Genomic DNA, 17934 nt, shown 5'->3' on the forward strand with positions numbered 1-17934 from the left:
CTACATGCCGGCCACAGTCCCGTTGGTCTCCATATCGGTGAGGTTGCCACGCAGGTCCTGCTCCTCCTCGAAGGCCTTGAACAGTGAGTTGAAGTTGCCGGCTCCAAAACCCTGGAGCGGGAGAAAGGAGGTGAGCTGCGGGCCCAGAAAGCCAACCGCTGGGGACAGGCGGTCCTTAGTGGTACCTGGTGGTTGTAGCGCTGAATGACTTCCAGGAAGAGCGTGGGCCGGTCCTGCATGGGCTTGGTGAAGATCTGCAGGAGGTAGCCTTTCTCGTCGTAGTCCACCAGGATTTTCAGCTCCTAGGTGGGAGACAGGGGACTGGGTAAGGGGGAGGCTGGCTGGCCCCTCTAGCCTGAAATGGTGGGATATTTAGAAAGGCCATGGGGGCTCCTGCACCCCCAAAGCCAAGAAAAGACCCTTTTATGCAGCAGTTCCAGACACCTCCACCTCCCCGCCTCAGCCCCTGTGTTAGCCACCCAAGGCTGGCCTGGACCACCCAAGTAGCACCCACACAGCTCTCCCTGCTTCTGCTCTTGCCTCCTTACAATCCATCTTCCTCACATTCAGGGATCTTTCAAAAATCAGATCATCTCCCCTGTTTAAAACTCTCCAGTGGGGCTTCCCTGGTGGAGCAGTGGTTGAGAGTTCGCCTGCCAATCCAGGGGACACGGGTTCGTGCCCCGGTCCGGGAAGATCCCACATGCCGCAGAGCGGCTGGGCCCGTGAGCCATGGCCGCTGAGCCTGCGCATCCGGAGCCTGTGCTCCGCAACGGGAGAGGCCACAACAGTGAGAGGCCCGCGTACCGCAAAAAAAAAAGTAGAAGTAGAGTTACCATATGACCGACCCAGGAATTTAACTCCTAGGTATCTACCCAAGAGAATTAAAACATATGTCCACACAGATACTTGTTACCCAGATGATCATAGCATTATTCATGATAACCAAAAAGTGGAAACAAATGTCCATCAACTGATGAGTGGGTAAGCAAAATGTGGTCTATTCATCCAAAGGAATATTATTCAGCTATAAAAAGGAACAAAGTACTGACACGTGCTACAATATGGATGAACCTTGAAAACATGATGCTGAGTGAAAGAAACCAGTCACAAAAGATTATGTGATTCCATTTATATGACATGTTCAGAAAAAGCAGCTCTATAGAGACAGAAGATCAGTGGTTGCCTAGGGCTGAGGGTGAGGAGGTGGAATGGGGAGATTGAGAGGTGGTGGCTAAGAGGTTTCAGGTCTCCTTTTAATGTGATGAAAATGTTCCAAAATTGATTTCAATGATGGCCGCATAATATAGTGAAGAGCCAAAAACCACTGAATTGTGTATTTTAAAAAATGATGTATGTTATGTGCCTTAAATATCAATAAAGCTGTCAAAAACAAAACTAGAAAAACCTCCAATGGTTTCTGGCCACAGAAGAACAAAATCCGAACTCCTAAATAGCCTACCAGAGGAATCGGCTCCTGCCTACCTCTTTGACCTGGGCCACTCCTCAAACACTTCCTTTCATTCACTCTGGCCCTCTTTCTGTTTCTCAAATACTCAGAGCTTGCTCTTACCTCAGGACCTTTGCACTTGCTGTTCCCTCTCCCAGGACTGCTCTTTCTCTAGGTCTTCACACAGCCAACTCCCTTTCATCATCTTGATTTCACTGAAATGTCACCTCCTCAGAGAGGCCTTCCCTGACTGCCTCCTATGTAGCAGCCCCAGATCACTCTCTGTCATAGCCTGTTTTAAGTTTCTGCACAGCACCAACTCTCTCTCTCCAATGGTGTTTGTGTTATTTATTTGTCATCTGTCTTCTCACTAGAATGCAAGTTCCATGACGGCAGGGACCTGGTCTGCTTTCCCGGCTGCATCCCAGTGCCTGAGGCAAGGTTGAGACAGCATTTGTGAGGCAAGATGGAACTCAGGGCTTGTTCTCCTCGGCTGACCGAGGATCCTGTTCGAGGCCTTACCTCCAGAACATCAATATTCTCCTTCACCCGGATCTTGGCCGACTTGAGCTTCTCCCGCAGTTGTTTGTAGTATGTGGACGGAACAGACAAAAACTCCATGCCTCTCTCTCTCAAGTGGCGAATCTGTCTCAGAGCAGGGTCAAGGTCAGTCCTTCTCTCTCCATGCTCAACACTCCCAGCCAGGGGGAAGTGCTGGGCCAGGAGGAGGCAGGGTCCCTACTCCAGCTTCCCCAAACTGCCAGGATGCAATGTGACCTCATCCCCTTCCTCCTCTGGGCCTTGTGGGTCCCGATGGAAGAACAGCAATCACTAACATTTATGGGACCTCACTACGTGCCTCTCTCGAGCACTTTCTATGTACTGTCTCATTATGTCAATGCACTAATCTTTTGAGACATTTAGATGATTGTTCTCCCCATTTCATAGCTGGGAAAACTGAGGCATTGAGAGATTAAGTATTAATATCTATTCTCAACATAGGAGCCAGAGGGATTTTACTAAAATACAAGTCAAATCATGTCACTCCTCTGCTTACCAATGGTGGTGTTTCAGAGTCAAATTTAAAGTCCTCACTATCTGCCCCCACTCCTACCTTCTGACCGCATCTCCTACCCTTCTCTTCCTTGTTCATTCTGTTCCAGCTGTTCCTTTAACCTTCCTCTACCCTGGATGTCCCTTATTCCTGGGGCGCTTTCCCCAGATTTCCACGGCTTCCTCTCTCCTCTGCATTCTTTTTTTTTTTTTTGGGGGGTGGTACACGGGCCTCTCACTGTTGTGGCCTCTCCTGTTGCGGAGCACAGGCTCCAGACACGCAGGCTCAGCGGCCATGGCTCACAGGTCTAGCCGCTCCGTGGCATGTGGGATCTTCCCAGACTGGGGCACGAACCCATGTCCCCTGCATCGGCAGGCAGATTCTCAACCACTGCACCACCAGGGAAGCCCAATGTCTTCTGCATTCTTAAATGTCTCCGTCTTAGCGCCAGGCCTTTGGTGACCGCCTAATTTAAATATACAAAGTCCTGGGACTTCCCTGGTGGTCCAGTGGGTAAGACTCTGCCCTCCCAGTGCAGGGGCCTGGGTTCGATCCCTGGTCAGGGAACTAGATCCTACATGACGCAACTAAGAAGCCCGTGTGCCACAACGAAGATCCCGTGTGCCGCAACTAAGACCTGGCACAGCCAAAATAAATAAATAAATAAAAAAGAAAAAGAAAAACTTGAAATAAAAAAAAAAAATGTCCTTCACCCTCCCTCGCCCATGGCCCTGCTTTATTTTCCTCTAGAGCACTCACTGCCATCTAACAGAGATATTTTACTAATTTTGTTTTGTGCCTCCGTAAGGGTAGAAACTATTGTCTTGTTGGCTAATGTGTCCCAAGTACCTGAAACAGTGCCTGGCACATAGTGGGTGCTCAATAAGCATCTGTTGCGTGAATGAATGAATGAAGTTGCCATGGTCATGGTGAATTCTTGGTTGGGCCGGGGCTGAATGGGACAGGCCAGGCTCTTGTCCAGTTGGTCGTACTGCCACATTAAGAACAGGTAGGACCCAGCCTCCCCAAGGGCTGGAGCCATAGACTCAGGACATTTAGTTTAGATGAAAGGACCTAGTGGATCTTGTAGCTTACTATCCTCATTTTCAATTTGATGCAACTGAAGCCCAGAGAGGGGGTTGAATCCCCCAAAGACTCACAGTACATTACTGGCAGAACCAGGTCTAGAGCCCAGGCTTCTTGTTACTCTGGCACTTGCTACTTCTGTAGCAGAGAGACCAAACTCTCTAGGGTGGGAATATGCCTGCACATGAATGGCACGAGCCAGTAAGGGAGCCCTGTCAGCCGTCTGGGCTGACGAAGGGGACCCAGGACTGCCACTCGTCACCCCCATCCCCAGCCTCTGACTCCATTTTGCAGAGTTTGGCTCTGGAGCTGAATGGGAGGTGAATTAGGACCAGGAATAGGCTTCTAACCGCTGTGATGATGTCTTCAGTCTTGAGAGCGATGTGCTGGACCCCAGCGCCCCCGTTATAGTCCACATATTCCTGTGGGAGGGAAGCAAGGAAACCATTGTCAGTGGCCCCGTCACCCACACCCCTGCCCTTGCAAGAGCCCTCAAACCTCTTCCCTGCTTCGTTCTTCCCCAGCCAAGGCCCCCGGGGCCCGAGGGAGGCCCCACCTGGATCTGGGACTTCTTCCTGCCCGGCGCTGGCTCGTTAATAGGCATTTTGATGGACTCCTCGTAATTGGCCACCACGATGGACCGCAGAGAGCTGTACTCCGTGTGCACCTGCGTGTCATCCACGGACCAGAAACGGTGGAACTGCAGGTTCTTCAGGTACCTGTGGGGGGTGGCCAGAAGGGCACAATGGCTCTAATGTTGGCCTGGGACCTGCCCCCTGCCCCTATGCCACCTTCCAGAATTTGTTCCCTGAGCAGGCTCCAAAAAGGGTACCACCTTTCCCATCATGCACATCATAGGTTTGTACCTTTATTATGACAATTTTCTTTTGGGTGGAAGTAAAGCATCTGATAACAAGATCCGTATACATGGCACCACTCCAACAGATGGAGGTGCTTTTGAGAAAGGGTACTTGCTTCTCATTTGCACACACGTGCTCTTTGAGTAGTGACAGCCTTCCTCCAAGCCTCCCTGGACTGTGACACCCCCTGTGTTGATTCCCCAAGGTTCCTCAGAGGGAGGACCGGTGGGTCACTTTGGGCCTTAAATCCTCTGGTCTCCATGGTGACAGTTTTTCAGGGAACAGATGAATCAGTGACCTCAGACTAACCTGGCCCCACCTCGTGCTCTATTTCCTGACAACACCTGGGAGTGGGCCTGTCACACATGTGGGAAGGGCTTGGGCCAGGGACTCACCATTCTGAGGCAGACAGCATCTCCTGATCAGGCTGGTTTCCCACAATGTGATCAATTCTCTCGAGACTGCAGTTGGGCCTGGGAGAGGGAGGCAGTTAGGGGGTGAGGAGAAAGCTACTCCCTAAATCTCTTCCTTCCACCAGCTCCTCAATAACAGTAACTGCTCATTATTCCATAGCACTTATTATAGACACTATCTGCATCAACTCATGTACTATTACTAGCCCCATTTTACAGATGAAGAAACTGAGGCTTAGAAAAATAACTTGCCAAGGTTAAATAGCTAGTAAGTGACAGAGCTGGGATTTGAACCAAGGCAGTTGGGTTCCAGACCCTAGGCTCTTGGCCTCTATGCTGCCTCTTCAAGCCTGGGATGCTCAGGGGCTCCCCAGCAGGGACCAAGATGCTCTGTCCCCTCTGCATGGAAGAGAGGGCACCCCACCCTTGCCCCAAGGGGCACTCACAGCTTGGAAAGTAGGGGGTCGACGAATGCTGGGGCCTCGAATCCAGGCAGGAACCAGCCGGTGTAGTTCATCTTCTCCACCAGGGTGTGTGTAGTATCCCCATACTGTGGGTGGCAAACAGCCTGAGGTCCCATCCCTGCTGAGGCCAGGCTGCATTTCATGGTGCCAACACAGCCCTGGGTTCCAACCCAGACCTGGCCCTAACTCCAAGTGTGATTTTAGGCAAGTCACTTCCCCTTTCCAAAATGAATTGCAGTCTGACATTTGGGAATTTGACAGTCTGTCTGCCCCACAGGACCAGAAGCTCTGTGGAGGCGGGGATGCCGTTTTGCTTATGATGCTGTCCTGGCACATAATAGGTGCTCAATTAAAATGTGTTGCCTGAATGAAGATGATGAGGGTGTTGGATCTAATTATATGGAAGGGCCTTTTCAATCATTCTAACAATCTTTGAGTTGTATTAAATCTTGAGGAGGAAGGACCTATGATTGTATCAGGTAATCTTTGCTGCGTGTCTGTGATATGCCAAGCGCTGTTCTAAGTGCTATACACGAATCATCTCATTTGATCCTTTAAATGACCGTGGGAGGAGTTATAGCTGAAGAAACAGGCACAGAACGGTTAATTAGCGTGTGGCAGACCACACAGGTGGACCACGCAGGTGGTAACTTGCTCATTTAAACGGAGTTCCAGGGAGGTGAAGTGATTTGCCCAAAGTCACATAGCTTGAGTGGGGTGGGGCTTCCCTCCCACCTCCTTCCTTGCAGGTGGGGGGGGCTTCCCCCCCATCTCCTTCCTTGCATCCCCATGCTATCAGCCCCCACTGGGGAGGAAGGGAAGCCCAGAGGCGTGACTGGTAGCCCTCCTCAGCCTCTGCACAACAGCCAAGAATACAGGAGATCAGGGTCCAGGGAGAATGTCTGCACTTTGAGGCACAAGTGTGGGATGGTATAATGGAGTCAGGGGTTGGGGAGGGGGGTCCTGGCATCTAATTGGGTGCTGACAGCAGGAGAGGTGGGGCACTGAGGTTAACTCACCGTCTGCAGCACAGCAAACTTCACCTTCCCAAACTTATCTTGCTCTACCCAGGGTTCCCGCACGATCTTGGCGCCTCGTTCCCGGGCTTTCTGCAGAGGAGATGGGGTGGGGAGGTGGTCAGTGCTGGACCCTCAGTGCTGGACCCTTTGGCTGCCCCTGCTGGATCCCCTTTGCGTGGTCCTGCCGCAGCCTCCTTCAGTTTTTCCAGCCCCAGGCAGGAACTCCAGCAAACTTTAGCTGTTGCCCTTGACACCCATGGCTCATGCCCATTTGGCAGATAGGGAAACTGAGGTCCAGGCCCAGAGCTGGGGCTATTTAAGACAAACCAGGTTGGGGTGGGGGTCTGTCCTGCCTGTCCTGTGCTAACTCACTCTGTGGCCCTTCGCCCTCTCTAGTCCTCAGTTTCTTCATCTGTAAAAAGGGTGGTTGGATAAGACAAATACAAGCTGACATTTATTGAGCACCTACTATGTGTCACACCCTCTGCCAAGTGCCTTACATGCATGAATCATGTATTTGATATTTAGCAAAACCTTATTACTGCATGTCTATGCTTATCACGTGTCAGGCACTGTTGTAAGTACTAGCCTCTTTAATCTGCACAGCAACATTACATGAAAGGCACTATAATTGTCTCTATTTTATAGATGAGAACATTGAGGCACAGAGAATTCAAGTCACTCACCTGAAGTCACACAGCTAATAAGATTGAGACCCAGCAGTCTGCCTCTGGAATCTACACTCTGAACATCTAAACTGCCTCTTGAATACAGCGTTTGGTACAGTCATGCTCAAGAAATGATGATTGTGATCTCGTTTCCTCTTTGTAACAACTCAGTGAGGTAGGTGGTTATCCCCATTTTACAGATGCAGAAACTGAGGCTCAGAAAGAGGTTGCACGGCTACTAAGGGGCAGAGTGTCACTGGAACTCAGGTGTGTGTCAGCCAACATCTGGGCACATCACTCCAGCGTGGCAGTGTCCTCCAGCCCTGACTGATGGGGGTCCCTGTCGCAGACAGAGGGCAGGCCGAGCCTCACTGCTTCGTCTCTGCGCCAGCCCAGGTGCGGCCTCACCTGCACGATGTAGTCACAATCCTCCACCTCGAAGGCAATGTCCTTCACTCCGTCGCCATGTTTCACCAGGTGATCGCCCATCTCTGTGGCCGGCAGGGGAGGCAGGTGGCGCTGGAGTCATGGCCCCTCCCCTGTACTCTCAGCCTTCTGAGCTTCATCTCCTTCTAGGCTGAGGCCCCCTCCCTGAACCCTGATCCACCCCTGTGTCCCTAACCCCCACCCACAATACCACGTCTCCACTCCCTGGCACCCCGAACCCTCTGGGGCCCCTCACCTTTGTTCCAGGGGTTGAGGGCAGAGGAGAAGATGAACACAATCTAAGACATAGAGGAGAAGGGAGGTGTGGCTGGTGGCTCAGGTGAGCTTCTGGAGGTGCGCTCTCGGCCCCCCTCCCTGCCCACCAGCGAGATACCCCTGGTGGGTCATTAGGACAAGACCCCTCTTCCCAGCCAGGCAGGACTGTTGACGCTGGGTTCCTGTCCTTTCTCAGCCTTAGCTTCCCCTCTGGTCCTGAGGGATGGGGGCTTCTCCCGTGCCAGACCCTCCTGGGGCCTTGGGATGAGCTGCCGGTCAAGCCTCCCAGTGGGGAGAGCCCCAGGGATCCATGGACCAGGGCACTGCTCAGATTTCCAGTCTGACGTCTGAGGCCTTTGCCAACTTTTCCTGAACATCTCTGAGACCAGTGTCGGGCCAGGCCGAGAAGTAGACCAAACCAAGAAGGTCCCTGTTGCATGTCGTACAAAGGTGCCGGTGGAGGGCCCAGTGGAGGCTGACCTCAGTGCACGCTCCGCTAACCACACCGGGCAGCCTGGAAGAGCACTGGGCCGCCTGGAGGAAGGGCTTCCTGGCCTCCTGCACCCAGAGGTGCCAGAGCTGTCAGGGAGCTCAGAGACCAGCAGGGAGAGAGATGGCCCTCCTGGATGGGTAGGGTCCTGGGTGGAGACTCACCTTCCCTTGCTTGATCACGTGGCTGACCATCTCCCGGGAACCCGTCTCCAGGCCCTTGTAGGCTAGGGATTCAAAGCCCATCTTGCTGCAGTAGTACGACGCAGCCTGAATCACAGAGTTGCAGACAGGCCCGTGAGGGTCGAGGGGCCGGCCCCCAGTCCCCCAAGGCTATCTGCCCTGTTGCCCCAGGTGCCGAGATCCTCCTGGGAAGAAAGCCTGCTCCCTGGCCCACGCTGATCTCAGGTAAGTTTCCCACTGGGGTCCGCGGCCCTGATTGTGTAATTAGGATCCAAAGAGTGACTGTCCATCCTGGGACTCTCCCAACATTGGCCCTGATCCTCCCGTCCCAGGGCCCAATCACAGACCCAGCTGGAGACCTGCCCTTGTCCTGGAGGCCCCCTTGCCTGCCCTCTATCCACTCCCAACACCTTGCCCAGCTTTTACCTGCTTCGCGTTGCCAACCCAGAAGGTCACGGAGTGAAAGTGGAGGAATCGGCCTCTCTCAGGCTGCAGAAGAAGAGAAGGGGCAAGGCTCAGTCCCTAGAAGTGGGTCTAGAAAAGTGCAAGTGGAGAGATGTGCCCTAGCCACCTCCCTTGTCCCACCCTCAATCCAAGAACTGAGGAGAAGCCAACCCGCCCCACCCTGCTGCCCTGAAGGCTTGCCAAGCCTCGAAAGGTTTCTCATGTAGAAATTGAGCTCCTGTGGGCTCAGGATTGGTGAGCCTCCCTCTTCCCCGGGAGGCCTGCCCAAGTTTCACAGGGGGAAACAGCTTTATGCTACAGCGACACCGATTTAAGTTAGACCTTAGAAAGAACTTCCAGACAGGATTAAGAGATTGGCAGGAATTTAAGAAGAGGTAAAAGTTTTTCTTAGGAGGGTAAGGTTGAGACCAGCTCAGTCTAGACGTGGCAGGGGGGGCAGAGATGAACTTGAGTGTGCATCCAGAACGTCACGTAACCCTTGTAGCTATTATTCCTCTTCTGCTCTTTGCTAACATCCCAGTCTCCCGGGGCCCTGACCCCACATTTCCCCTCCTGCTTACCTTCTCTCCTTTGTTGCTGTAAGTCGTCTAAGGAGAAAGAAAAGGACAGTAAGACATGGAAACTTGCACACAAGGTGCTTCTGGAAATCTCACTCCAGATCCGTGCCGTTGGCAAAAGCTGCCATGGCTCCAGGCAGGCTCTTACCATGACTGATCTTGGTCACACTTCCTGCTGGGAAGACTGGGATGAGAGGCCAGCAGAGTGCTGGACAGAAATATTTAACACCCAGCAAGTCCCGCCCCTGGCCTCCTGGCCTTCCTGGGGGTGGGAGCTGATCCTGGAAGCTCCTAGGCCTGGAAGCCTCTGATCCAGGCATGGCCTCATTGGACAGGGTGATGCTGTCAGGCCTAGAAAGGGGGAGTGACTCGCCCAAGGCCACCAGCCAGTTGGGGGCAGAGCCGGGGCCAGAAGCCAAGGGCACATTCTTTCCAGGACCCTGGGCTGGGACTGCGATCTTTGCCCTCCAGAATCCAAAGCTGAGAAGCCAAGGCCAGCTTGGGTGCAGAGGTGGCTCCAGAATTCTTATTCAGGGAGAATTTGAGGGGGATTAGGGACTGGTCTTGAAGCCAGCCACTTGTTTGCATAGCAAGTGTATGGTTTATATTTAGGTAAAAAGGTTGTATTCAATAGTGGTTAGAGGCATGGGTGTGGGGGTTTGAATCCTGGAGGTCTACATACTATGTGACTGGGGAAAGTTACCGAACTCCTCTAAGCCCGTCTCCCATCTGTAAAATGGGAACAATAGTAGTGTAGCAGGGCATTAAATGAGATAAACGTGAATAGAATCTGGCACACAGTAAGATCTCTGTTAATGCTGGTTATGATTAGTTATGTTTCTTTGGGGCTTTGTGGGGGGGCGCTGATGGAGAATAGGGAGGCCTTGGCATTGCCACAGCCTGGGTGTTAGGAAAGAGGTTGTGGCCCTACCCCTGGCCCAGAGTGCTGGGAAGGGGGAGCTTACGGCCCTGGGAGGAGGAAGGCCTGGGTTACTCCCCAGCATCCCCCATACCCGAATCCTCAAGGCTCACTTTCCTGGAAGATGGAGTGGTAACTGCTGGCCAGCTGTGGCATTTACCTGAGGGCTCCAGGACAGCCCCCTGCCTCTAGCTCCACGTCAGTCCCCAGAAAACTCTGTTGCTGAGACATCTTCCTGGGGAACTGACTTCATCAACTATCCTCATTGCCTGGAAACTCTTCCTAGACCCTGATGCTGGCAGTCTCAGCCAGGGACTGTGCCAACCCCACCCCACCCTCTTGCATTTTGGCTCCCTAAATGTCCTGCGTTAGCCGTTTTTGTTGTTGTCTTTTGAGAGTAATATTTATTTTGTCCTGATTATAAATAACTCATAGGTTTTCTTTCCAATTTATTTAAACTAAAAAAAAAAAAGTTTATGGGACTTCCCTGGCAGTCCATTGGTTAAGACTCTGCAGTTCCACTGCAGGGGCCGCGGGTTCAATCCCTGGTTGGGGAACTCGATGCCACGTGCATGCCACAACTGAGTCCATATACTGCAGCTAAGAAGCCCGCATGCCACAACTAAAGATCTGAGATGCTGCAACTAAAGATCCTGCATGCCACACCTAAGACCTGGCACAGCCAAAATAAATAAACAAATATTGAAAAAATATTACACTGTGTATATATATACACACCACATTTTCTTTATTCAGCCATTGATGGACACTTAGGTTGCTTCTATATCTTGGATATTGTAAATAATGCTGCAGTGAACATGGGGATGCAGATATCTTTTCAAGTTAGTATTTTTGTTTTCTTTGATATATACCAAGAAGTAGAATTTCTGGATCATAATTCTACTTTTAATTTTTTGAGGAATCTCCATATTGTTTTCCATAGTGGCTGCACCAATTTACATTCCCACCAGCAGTGCACAAGGGTTTCCTTTTCTCCACATCCTTGCCAATGCTTATGTCTTGTCTTTTTTTTTTTTTTTTTTGCGGTACGCGGGCCTCTCACTGCTGTGGCCTCTCCTGTTGCGGAGCACAGGCTCCGGACGCGCAGGCTCAGCGGCCATGGCTCACGGGCCCAGCCGCTCCGCGGCATGTGGCATCTTCCCGGACCGGGGCACGAACCCGTGTCCCCTGCATCGGCAGGCGGACTCAACCACTGCACCACCAGGGAAGCCCATGTCTTGTCTTTTTGATGATAGCCATTCTAACAGGTGTGAGGTGATAGCTTATTGTGGTCTTGATTTGCATTTTCCTGACGATTAGTGATGTTCTGCATCTTTTCATGTACCTGTTTGCCATCTGTACGTATGTCTTTGGAAGAATGTCTAGATCTTCTGCCCATTTTTCAATCTGATTATTTGTTTTTTTGCTAGTGAGTTATGAGTTCTTTATATTCAGTATATTTTAGATGTTATTCCCTTATCAACTACATGATTTACAAATATTTCTTCCCACTCAGTAAGTGGCCTTTTCATTTTGTTGATGGTTTCCTTTGCTGTGCAGAAACTTTTTAGTTTGATGCTAGTCCCACTTGTTTATTTTTGCTTTTGCTTTTGGTGTGAGAAGCCTTTTTTTTTTTTTAATACAGAAAAACAATCTTGGCAAGTTATGACCTCTTGGACCATTCAATCCAACATTCTCATTTCTCAGGTGAGAAAAACTGACAAACAGCAAGAAGGTGCCTGACATTACTCCCCTCTTTTCTTCCTCCCCCTTCTCCCTCCCTGCCTCCTATGTCTTTCCCTACCAGCCAGGGAGCAGAGAGGGGCTTGTAGCAGGGAGGAATCCCCCTCCCCACCCTCCTCAGCAAAACCTGCTAGGTCCCCTGGGCCACTCTCAAGTTTCTCCCTCCTCCAGGAAGCCCTCTCAGAACTCCCCAGCCCCAGGTCAGAGGTTCAGCTGCTTAGTTGCCATGGGTCAGCTTTAGTCAGCAACCCCCGAGGTGGGGCCCAGGACAATCAGAGAACTTTCCTAAGCCACCCAGTTAGCAAGTGGCAGAGTAGAACTGGAATGGGAATCAGGCTATTCTAACTCCAGAGCCCACACTTTTCATCTCTGTCTTGCCTTCTAGACAAATGGGAGATACTGATCCACCAACTAGACAGATGGAGAAACCAAGGCTCGGAGAGGGAACATATGTCCCTGGGGTTGTGGAGCTGGTAAGAACAGAGATCCAAGCTCTGGCCTATTTGCTTCTGAAGCTGGATCCCCTTCCACCGGGCCAGACACCTTTTTCCTTTTCTCTGTTTTCTGGGCAAATCTGGAGGCAGGCGAGGAGGCCCCACCTCCTTATCCTGCCCCTGTTGGGCCAGCCTGCCCTCAGTGCCCACCTTGGTCTCCTGGGTCTAGGTTTCCAACCAAGAAAATGGGGGTGGAGGTGGCCCAGAGTGGCGCTCACAGGCCAGAAGGTTCCACGGTGGGCAGGTGTCTCCGCACAGCCCTCCCATCCCAGGTGAGGGGGACCTCGTCCCCTTGCTCTCTGCAGCTGAATCAAACCCCCGCTCGCGGAACCTGGCCTGGCCTGTGTCCTCGGCACAGTCAGTGTTTGCTGAATCAAGAAAGCGTGTCAGCAGCAGCCTTGGATGCCAAAGGCAAGTGTCCGGCTCAGCTGGCCAGGGCTGTTGTCTTCGTCCCTCCTACCCTCTGGACTTCGCTCCCGGAAGCACTGTGGGTCTCAGTCACGCTCGGGATACACCCCTAGGTGCCTCCCCCATCTGTGGGCAGGGGTGGGGGAGGGGGAGCCCGCAGGACCCAGTTTTTGGAGCCCCCGTGTCCCCTCCCAGATGCTCCCTCTCAGGCTGGGCCCCGTTGGAGAAGAGGTTAGCAGCGGATGGGTGTGGCTGTCTTGGCTCTTCGTTCCCGAGTGGCCAGTTTACGCCCCTCCTGAGCTAGGAGCTGGGTTCCAGAGGCCTTACTCAAGGAGCCCACTATTCAGATGGGCTCACTGACTCACCCTCCACTGTGCCCTGGTGTGTAGAAAAGGGTGAACACAGCAGGCTTGAGGCTGCTATTTGTAGAAAGACCTGCTTGCGAGGTTGAGCCTTGGTTGGCATCGAGGAGCTTGGGTTTCAGGAAGGTTCCCACCATCCCCAGAAATGATAAGAGGCCTAAACTGTACAAACAATGTGGCTTATGCCGAACACCTGCTTGTCTCCTGGGAGCCTGGGATTTTGGTACGTGCTGTGTGGTGGGTGCCTTCGTGACCAGCCTCCCATGAAAACCCTGGAGCTTTAGTCTCAGGCCCACTTCCCTGGTAAACACTTCATAACCTCTTGCTGGAGGAAATAAGTGCATCCTGTGTGACCCCACTGGGAGAAGACCCTTAGCATCTTGCTCCTGGTTTCCTCTGGACCTTACCCACACTTCTTTTCTCTGGGCTGAGTTTGCTCCTTTTGCTGTAATACAACTTAGCCGTGAGTATGACTATATGCTGGGTGCTGTGATCCTTCCTCATACATCATCAGACTTGGGGGTGGTATTGGGAACCCCTGACACAGTGGTGGCAGCAGTGGGATTCTCCTGACAGACCCTCGACTCACTGAAAAATGGCAGAAATACTGTTTTGGGAAAGGAAGGATGGATTTGCAAGGGATGTCCTTCCTAAGATGTGAATGTGAGATCCCTAGCTGTGTAATACTGTCTCTCTTCTTCCTCATGACCATGACCAAGGTGGCCTTGGCCCTGAGCTCCTTTCTGAAGACCTTGCTGAGCACTCAGTGCCTGCCAGGGGCCTTCGGGTGGCCTACGTTGCCTCCCAGGATGGTTGACCAGCCTTTGATGCCTGGGTGGCTGTGGAGTTGCTGGCAGTGTGAGATAGCAGCTTAACTATAGCCGAACCTGTTGTGAGAGGTAAAAATTACCTCTGGGGTTTGACGGCAACAGATGGAGCCCCAAAAGAGCTGACTAGCTGCATCCCTGTGGTTTCTCCAGGCTGCACAGACCAAAATGAGGGGGAAATGCCCAGTGTGGGTGTTGCCTTTGGTTTTTTGTTCTCTCCTCTAGACAGGAGGAAGAACAGACCAAACATTCCCAAAGGTGAGCTTTAGGTGGCCCCCCAGATGTTGAAAGTTTGCATTAGTTTTTCCTCTAAGGGGGAAGAAAAAAGTTAAATCTGTTCCCAGAGCTGGAGAAAAGCTTTAGATAAACCAGAGGGGAAAAAAGGGCAGGGGGGGATGCTCTAGCTGCTGCTGCCATAGCCTCGCCCACCCGACCCCCTGCCCCCGTCCCGCCCCTGCCGTGAATGTTGAATTTATTGCTAGGGGTTTAAATAGATTTGCAATGAAAATAAAGGGGGAGGAATTTTTTTTAATGGTTTTGCGTTTTATAGCTATTACATATGGATGTACGATTAAAGCAGATATAAAATGTTACATGATTATAATTCCATAAGTATGAGAAGGATCATCATTAGGGAGAGCTGCAAGAAAAAAAAAAAGCATCACTGGGACAAAACTTTCTTGCATTTTGCCACATGGGCAGCTTGGAATTTGAGTTCTTTTAGTATTGGAAACAGAACAATTATTACTATGATTTTTGCCTATTGGATCCTTCTGAGAATAAAAAGGAGACAGTGAAAAAGAGAGGCAGTCTCTAAATGGAGATACACTTTTGAGGTTTGGAAACAGTCTTTAGTTGCTAATGAGCTCCTGTGAAATCACGTCTGACTTTAGAGACAGTTTGCCATGACTTGCATATTCTTGAGGGACTCAGCTTGTGTTCTAAGACCAACACGACAAAAAGGGCATGGGAAGGCCTCGGTTGTCTCCTGAACTTGGGACACAGCTCTCTGGTTTTGCTGCAGCAGAAGAGAAGCTGCTGTCCCCCCCCCCCCCCAACCCCAGCTTTATTGAGGAGTAATTGACAAACTACTGATAAGAGAAGCTCATCAGGTCTGAACTCCACAATGTGGCTTATGCAGATCATCTGCTTGCCTCTGGGAGTCCGGAATTTTGGTACATTGTACCAGGCAGAGGCTTCGCAGGATTTCCAAAGATGTCCATGGCAAAAAAAAAAAAAAAGGCATGAGATCTCACGCTGTAGCTACTACCCACATGAATCCCCACCCTCATTTATAAGCCTGTTCATTTGTCTTGGTTCATCTACCATCATCGAAAATACTGTAAACAACTTAAATGTCCATCAACAGGGGGTTGGTTAAATACAAGGAAACATTAAGTAACTATAAAACGAATGAAGAAACTTTCTATCTAGTGGTGGGGAAATACCTTCAAGATACATTGTTAAGTTAAAAAAAACCAAACAAGGCGCAGAACAGTGTTTATAACTTACCATTTGTAGAAAAAAAAACACTGTTTATGGATCTTTTAAAATTTTGTTCTTTCAGTTTATTTGAATTTTCCAGTGTAAAACATGTCATTGATTGTCAGCCACTGAATGGAATTTATTTATTTTTAAGTTTTATAACTTTAAGTATCTGTTGATTTTAAGTGTAGTTGGAGTATAGTTGATTTACAATGTTGTGTTAGTTTCAGGTGTACAGCAAAGTGAATCAGTCCCAAATGGAATTTAAATAAAGAGAACCAGTTCAGCCTTGCGGTTTGGAATTCTCTTCTTTTGGGATCACCCCAGGCTATAGTTTATTTCCTTTTCTTCATGTCTAATTTCCCTTCTGGTTCGCCAGCACAACATATTTGCATGATTTCAGAAGTTTTAAAATGGCTTCTTGAGGGTCATAGTTATTGAAGTGTAATTTATATAGAGTGAGATTCGCCCTTTTCAGCGTACAGTTCTATGAGTTTTGAAAACATATAGTCATGTGACTGTCACCACTATCAAGATACAAAACAATTCCATTACCCAGAAACATACCCACCCCCCCATTCACCGCTGTGTACCTTTATAGTCAATCCCTCCCCCACCCCATTCCCTGATAACCATTGATCTATTTTCTGTCTACAGAGTTTTGCCTTTTCCAGCATGTCGTATAAATGAGTCAGACAGCAAGCAGTGTTGTGAGCCTGGCTTCTTTTCCTCAACATCATGCATTTGAGGGTCCTCCATGTTGGTGCTTCTATGGGGACTGTGTTTCTTTTCATTTTTGAGAAGAGTTTCGTTGCATTGGTCTACCAGAGTTTGTTTAACACTTATTAACTCTTTAAAATCAGCTGACTGACATATCGAACAAGACTTGAGTCTTGGTTACAAGACAATATAAAAGTAGGGACTGGGCTTCACTGGTGGTTGAGAATCTGCCTCAATGCGGGGGACACGGGTTCGAGCCCTGGTCCAGGAAGATCCCACAGGCCGAGGAGCAACTAAGCCCGTGCGCCACAAATACCGAGCCTGCACTCTAGAGCCCACGAGCCACAGCTATTGAAGCCCGCACACCTAGAGCCCGTGCTCTGCAACAAGAGAAGCCACCGCGATGAGAATCCTGTGCACTGCAGTGAAGAGTTGCCCCCGCTGGCTGAAACTAGAGAAAAGCCCGCGCACAGCAACGAAGACCCAACGCAGCCAATTTAAATTTATTTAAATAAATTTTAATAAATTAATTTTTTTAAAAACTTGCAACTTAAAAAAAAGTAGGGGCTTAGAGACACGTTCCTTCATCTTACAAAGAGAAGAGTTTATGCTATGCTCTCTAAACATGTTACCTCAAGAAACAGAAGTTTCAGAATTTTATTTATTTATTTATTTATTTATTGGCTGCGCCACGAGGCATGCGAGATCTTAGTTCCCTGACCAGGGATGGAACCTGTGACCCCTGCAGTGGAAGTGTGGAGTCTTAACCACTGGACCGCCAGGGAAGTCCCTAGAATTTTATTTAAAGCAATAAAGAAAAGTAATTGAAACCCAACTAAAATAAGTTGTATGGAAGCAGGGAGTGGAAAGGGGCAAAGTTGGTGTGAAAAAGTCCTTTTTCTTAAAAAAAAAAGTCTTCGTCCTTCATAATGAGCTGTCAGTGAGTAGGTAAGTCCAGAAAACAAAACAAGAAGCTCCCAAATGAGTATGGCCTCTAAGAAGAGGAGGGAGGTGTATGGGAGCAGGGAGGGAGGCCATTTTTATTTCTTAAAGTCCTTTTATTTTTATTTTAAAAAATGTATTTATTTAGGCTGCGCCCAGTCTTAGTTTCGGCATGCAGGATCTTCACTGCAGCATGTGGGATCTTTAGTTGTGGCATGTGGGATCTAGTTCCCCAACCAGGGATCGAACCCGGGCCCCCTGCATTGGGAGCGCGGAGTCTCACCCACTGGACCGCCAGGGAACTCCCTTAAAGCCCTTTTAGAGGACAGTGACCACAAGGGTCACAATGAGGGTTTCTGGGGTGCTTGGGAATATTGATTACAAAGTGTGTTCACTTTGTGAACATTCATTGAGATGTGTGTGCCTAAGATTTGTGTACTTTCAGGATGGATATTATCTTTCAATAAAGAAAACAATTTATTGTGGTGCAATACACATAATGTAAAACTTACTATCCAGTGACACTTAGTATATTCACAGTGTTCTGCAAGCAGCAATACTACCTACTTCCAGAACATTCTCCTTATCCCCAAAAAGAAATCCTATACCCCTTAGCTGTCACTC

General features: G+C 49.9%; 1 protein-coding gene across 1 annotated transcript; it reads right to left on the bottom strand.

Annotated features, from left to right (window-relative positions):
* On the bottom strand, positions 1-9606 carry HPD (4-hydroxyphenylpyruvate dioxygenase). Its single transcript, XM_065889778.1, has 14 exons — positions 9559-9606; positions 9414-9440; positions 8815-8877; positions 8371-8475; positions 7697-7739; positions 7423-7505; positions 6347-6436; positions 5310-5413; positions 4846-4923; positions 4147-4309; positions 3941-4012; positions 1973-2095; positions 186-302; positions 1-111 (listed from the first exon to the last, which is right to left on the bottom strand). The coding sequence occupies exons 1-14, from the start codon at positions 9559-9561 to the stop codon at positions 1-3; spliced, it is 1182 nt and encodes a 393-aa protein (XP_065745850.1). The 5' UTR covers positions 9562-9606.
* Between the last annotated feature and the right edge of the window lie 8328 nt (positions 9607-17934).

The sequence above is a fragment of the Phocoena phocoena genome, chromosome 13 (genome assembly GCF_963924675.1).
Source record: "Phocoena phocoena chromosome 13, mPhoPho1.1, whole genome shotgun sequence".
Lineage (NCBI taxonomy): Eukaryota > Metazoa > Chordata > Mammalia > Artiodactyla > Phocoenidae > Phocoena > Phocoena phocoena.

Excerpts from the sequence above, each read along its gene's own strand:
- HPD (XM_065889778.1), bottom strand. Across the intron at positions 6,437-7,422 it reads ATTGTGACTACATCGTGCAG|AAAGCCCGGGAACGAGGCGC; the intron begins GTGAGGCCGCAC and ends TCTCCTCTGCAG. Across the intron at positions 4,924-5,309 it reads GACCCCCTACTTTCCAAGCT|GCCCAACTGCAGTCTCGAGA; the intron begins GTGAGTGCCCCT and ends TCCCTCTCCCAG.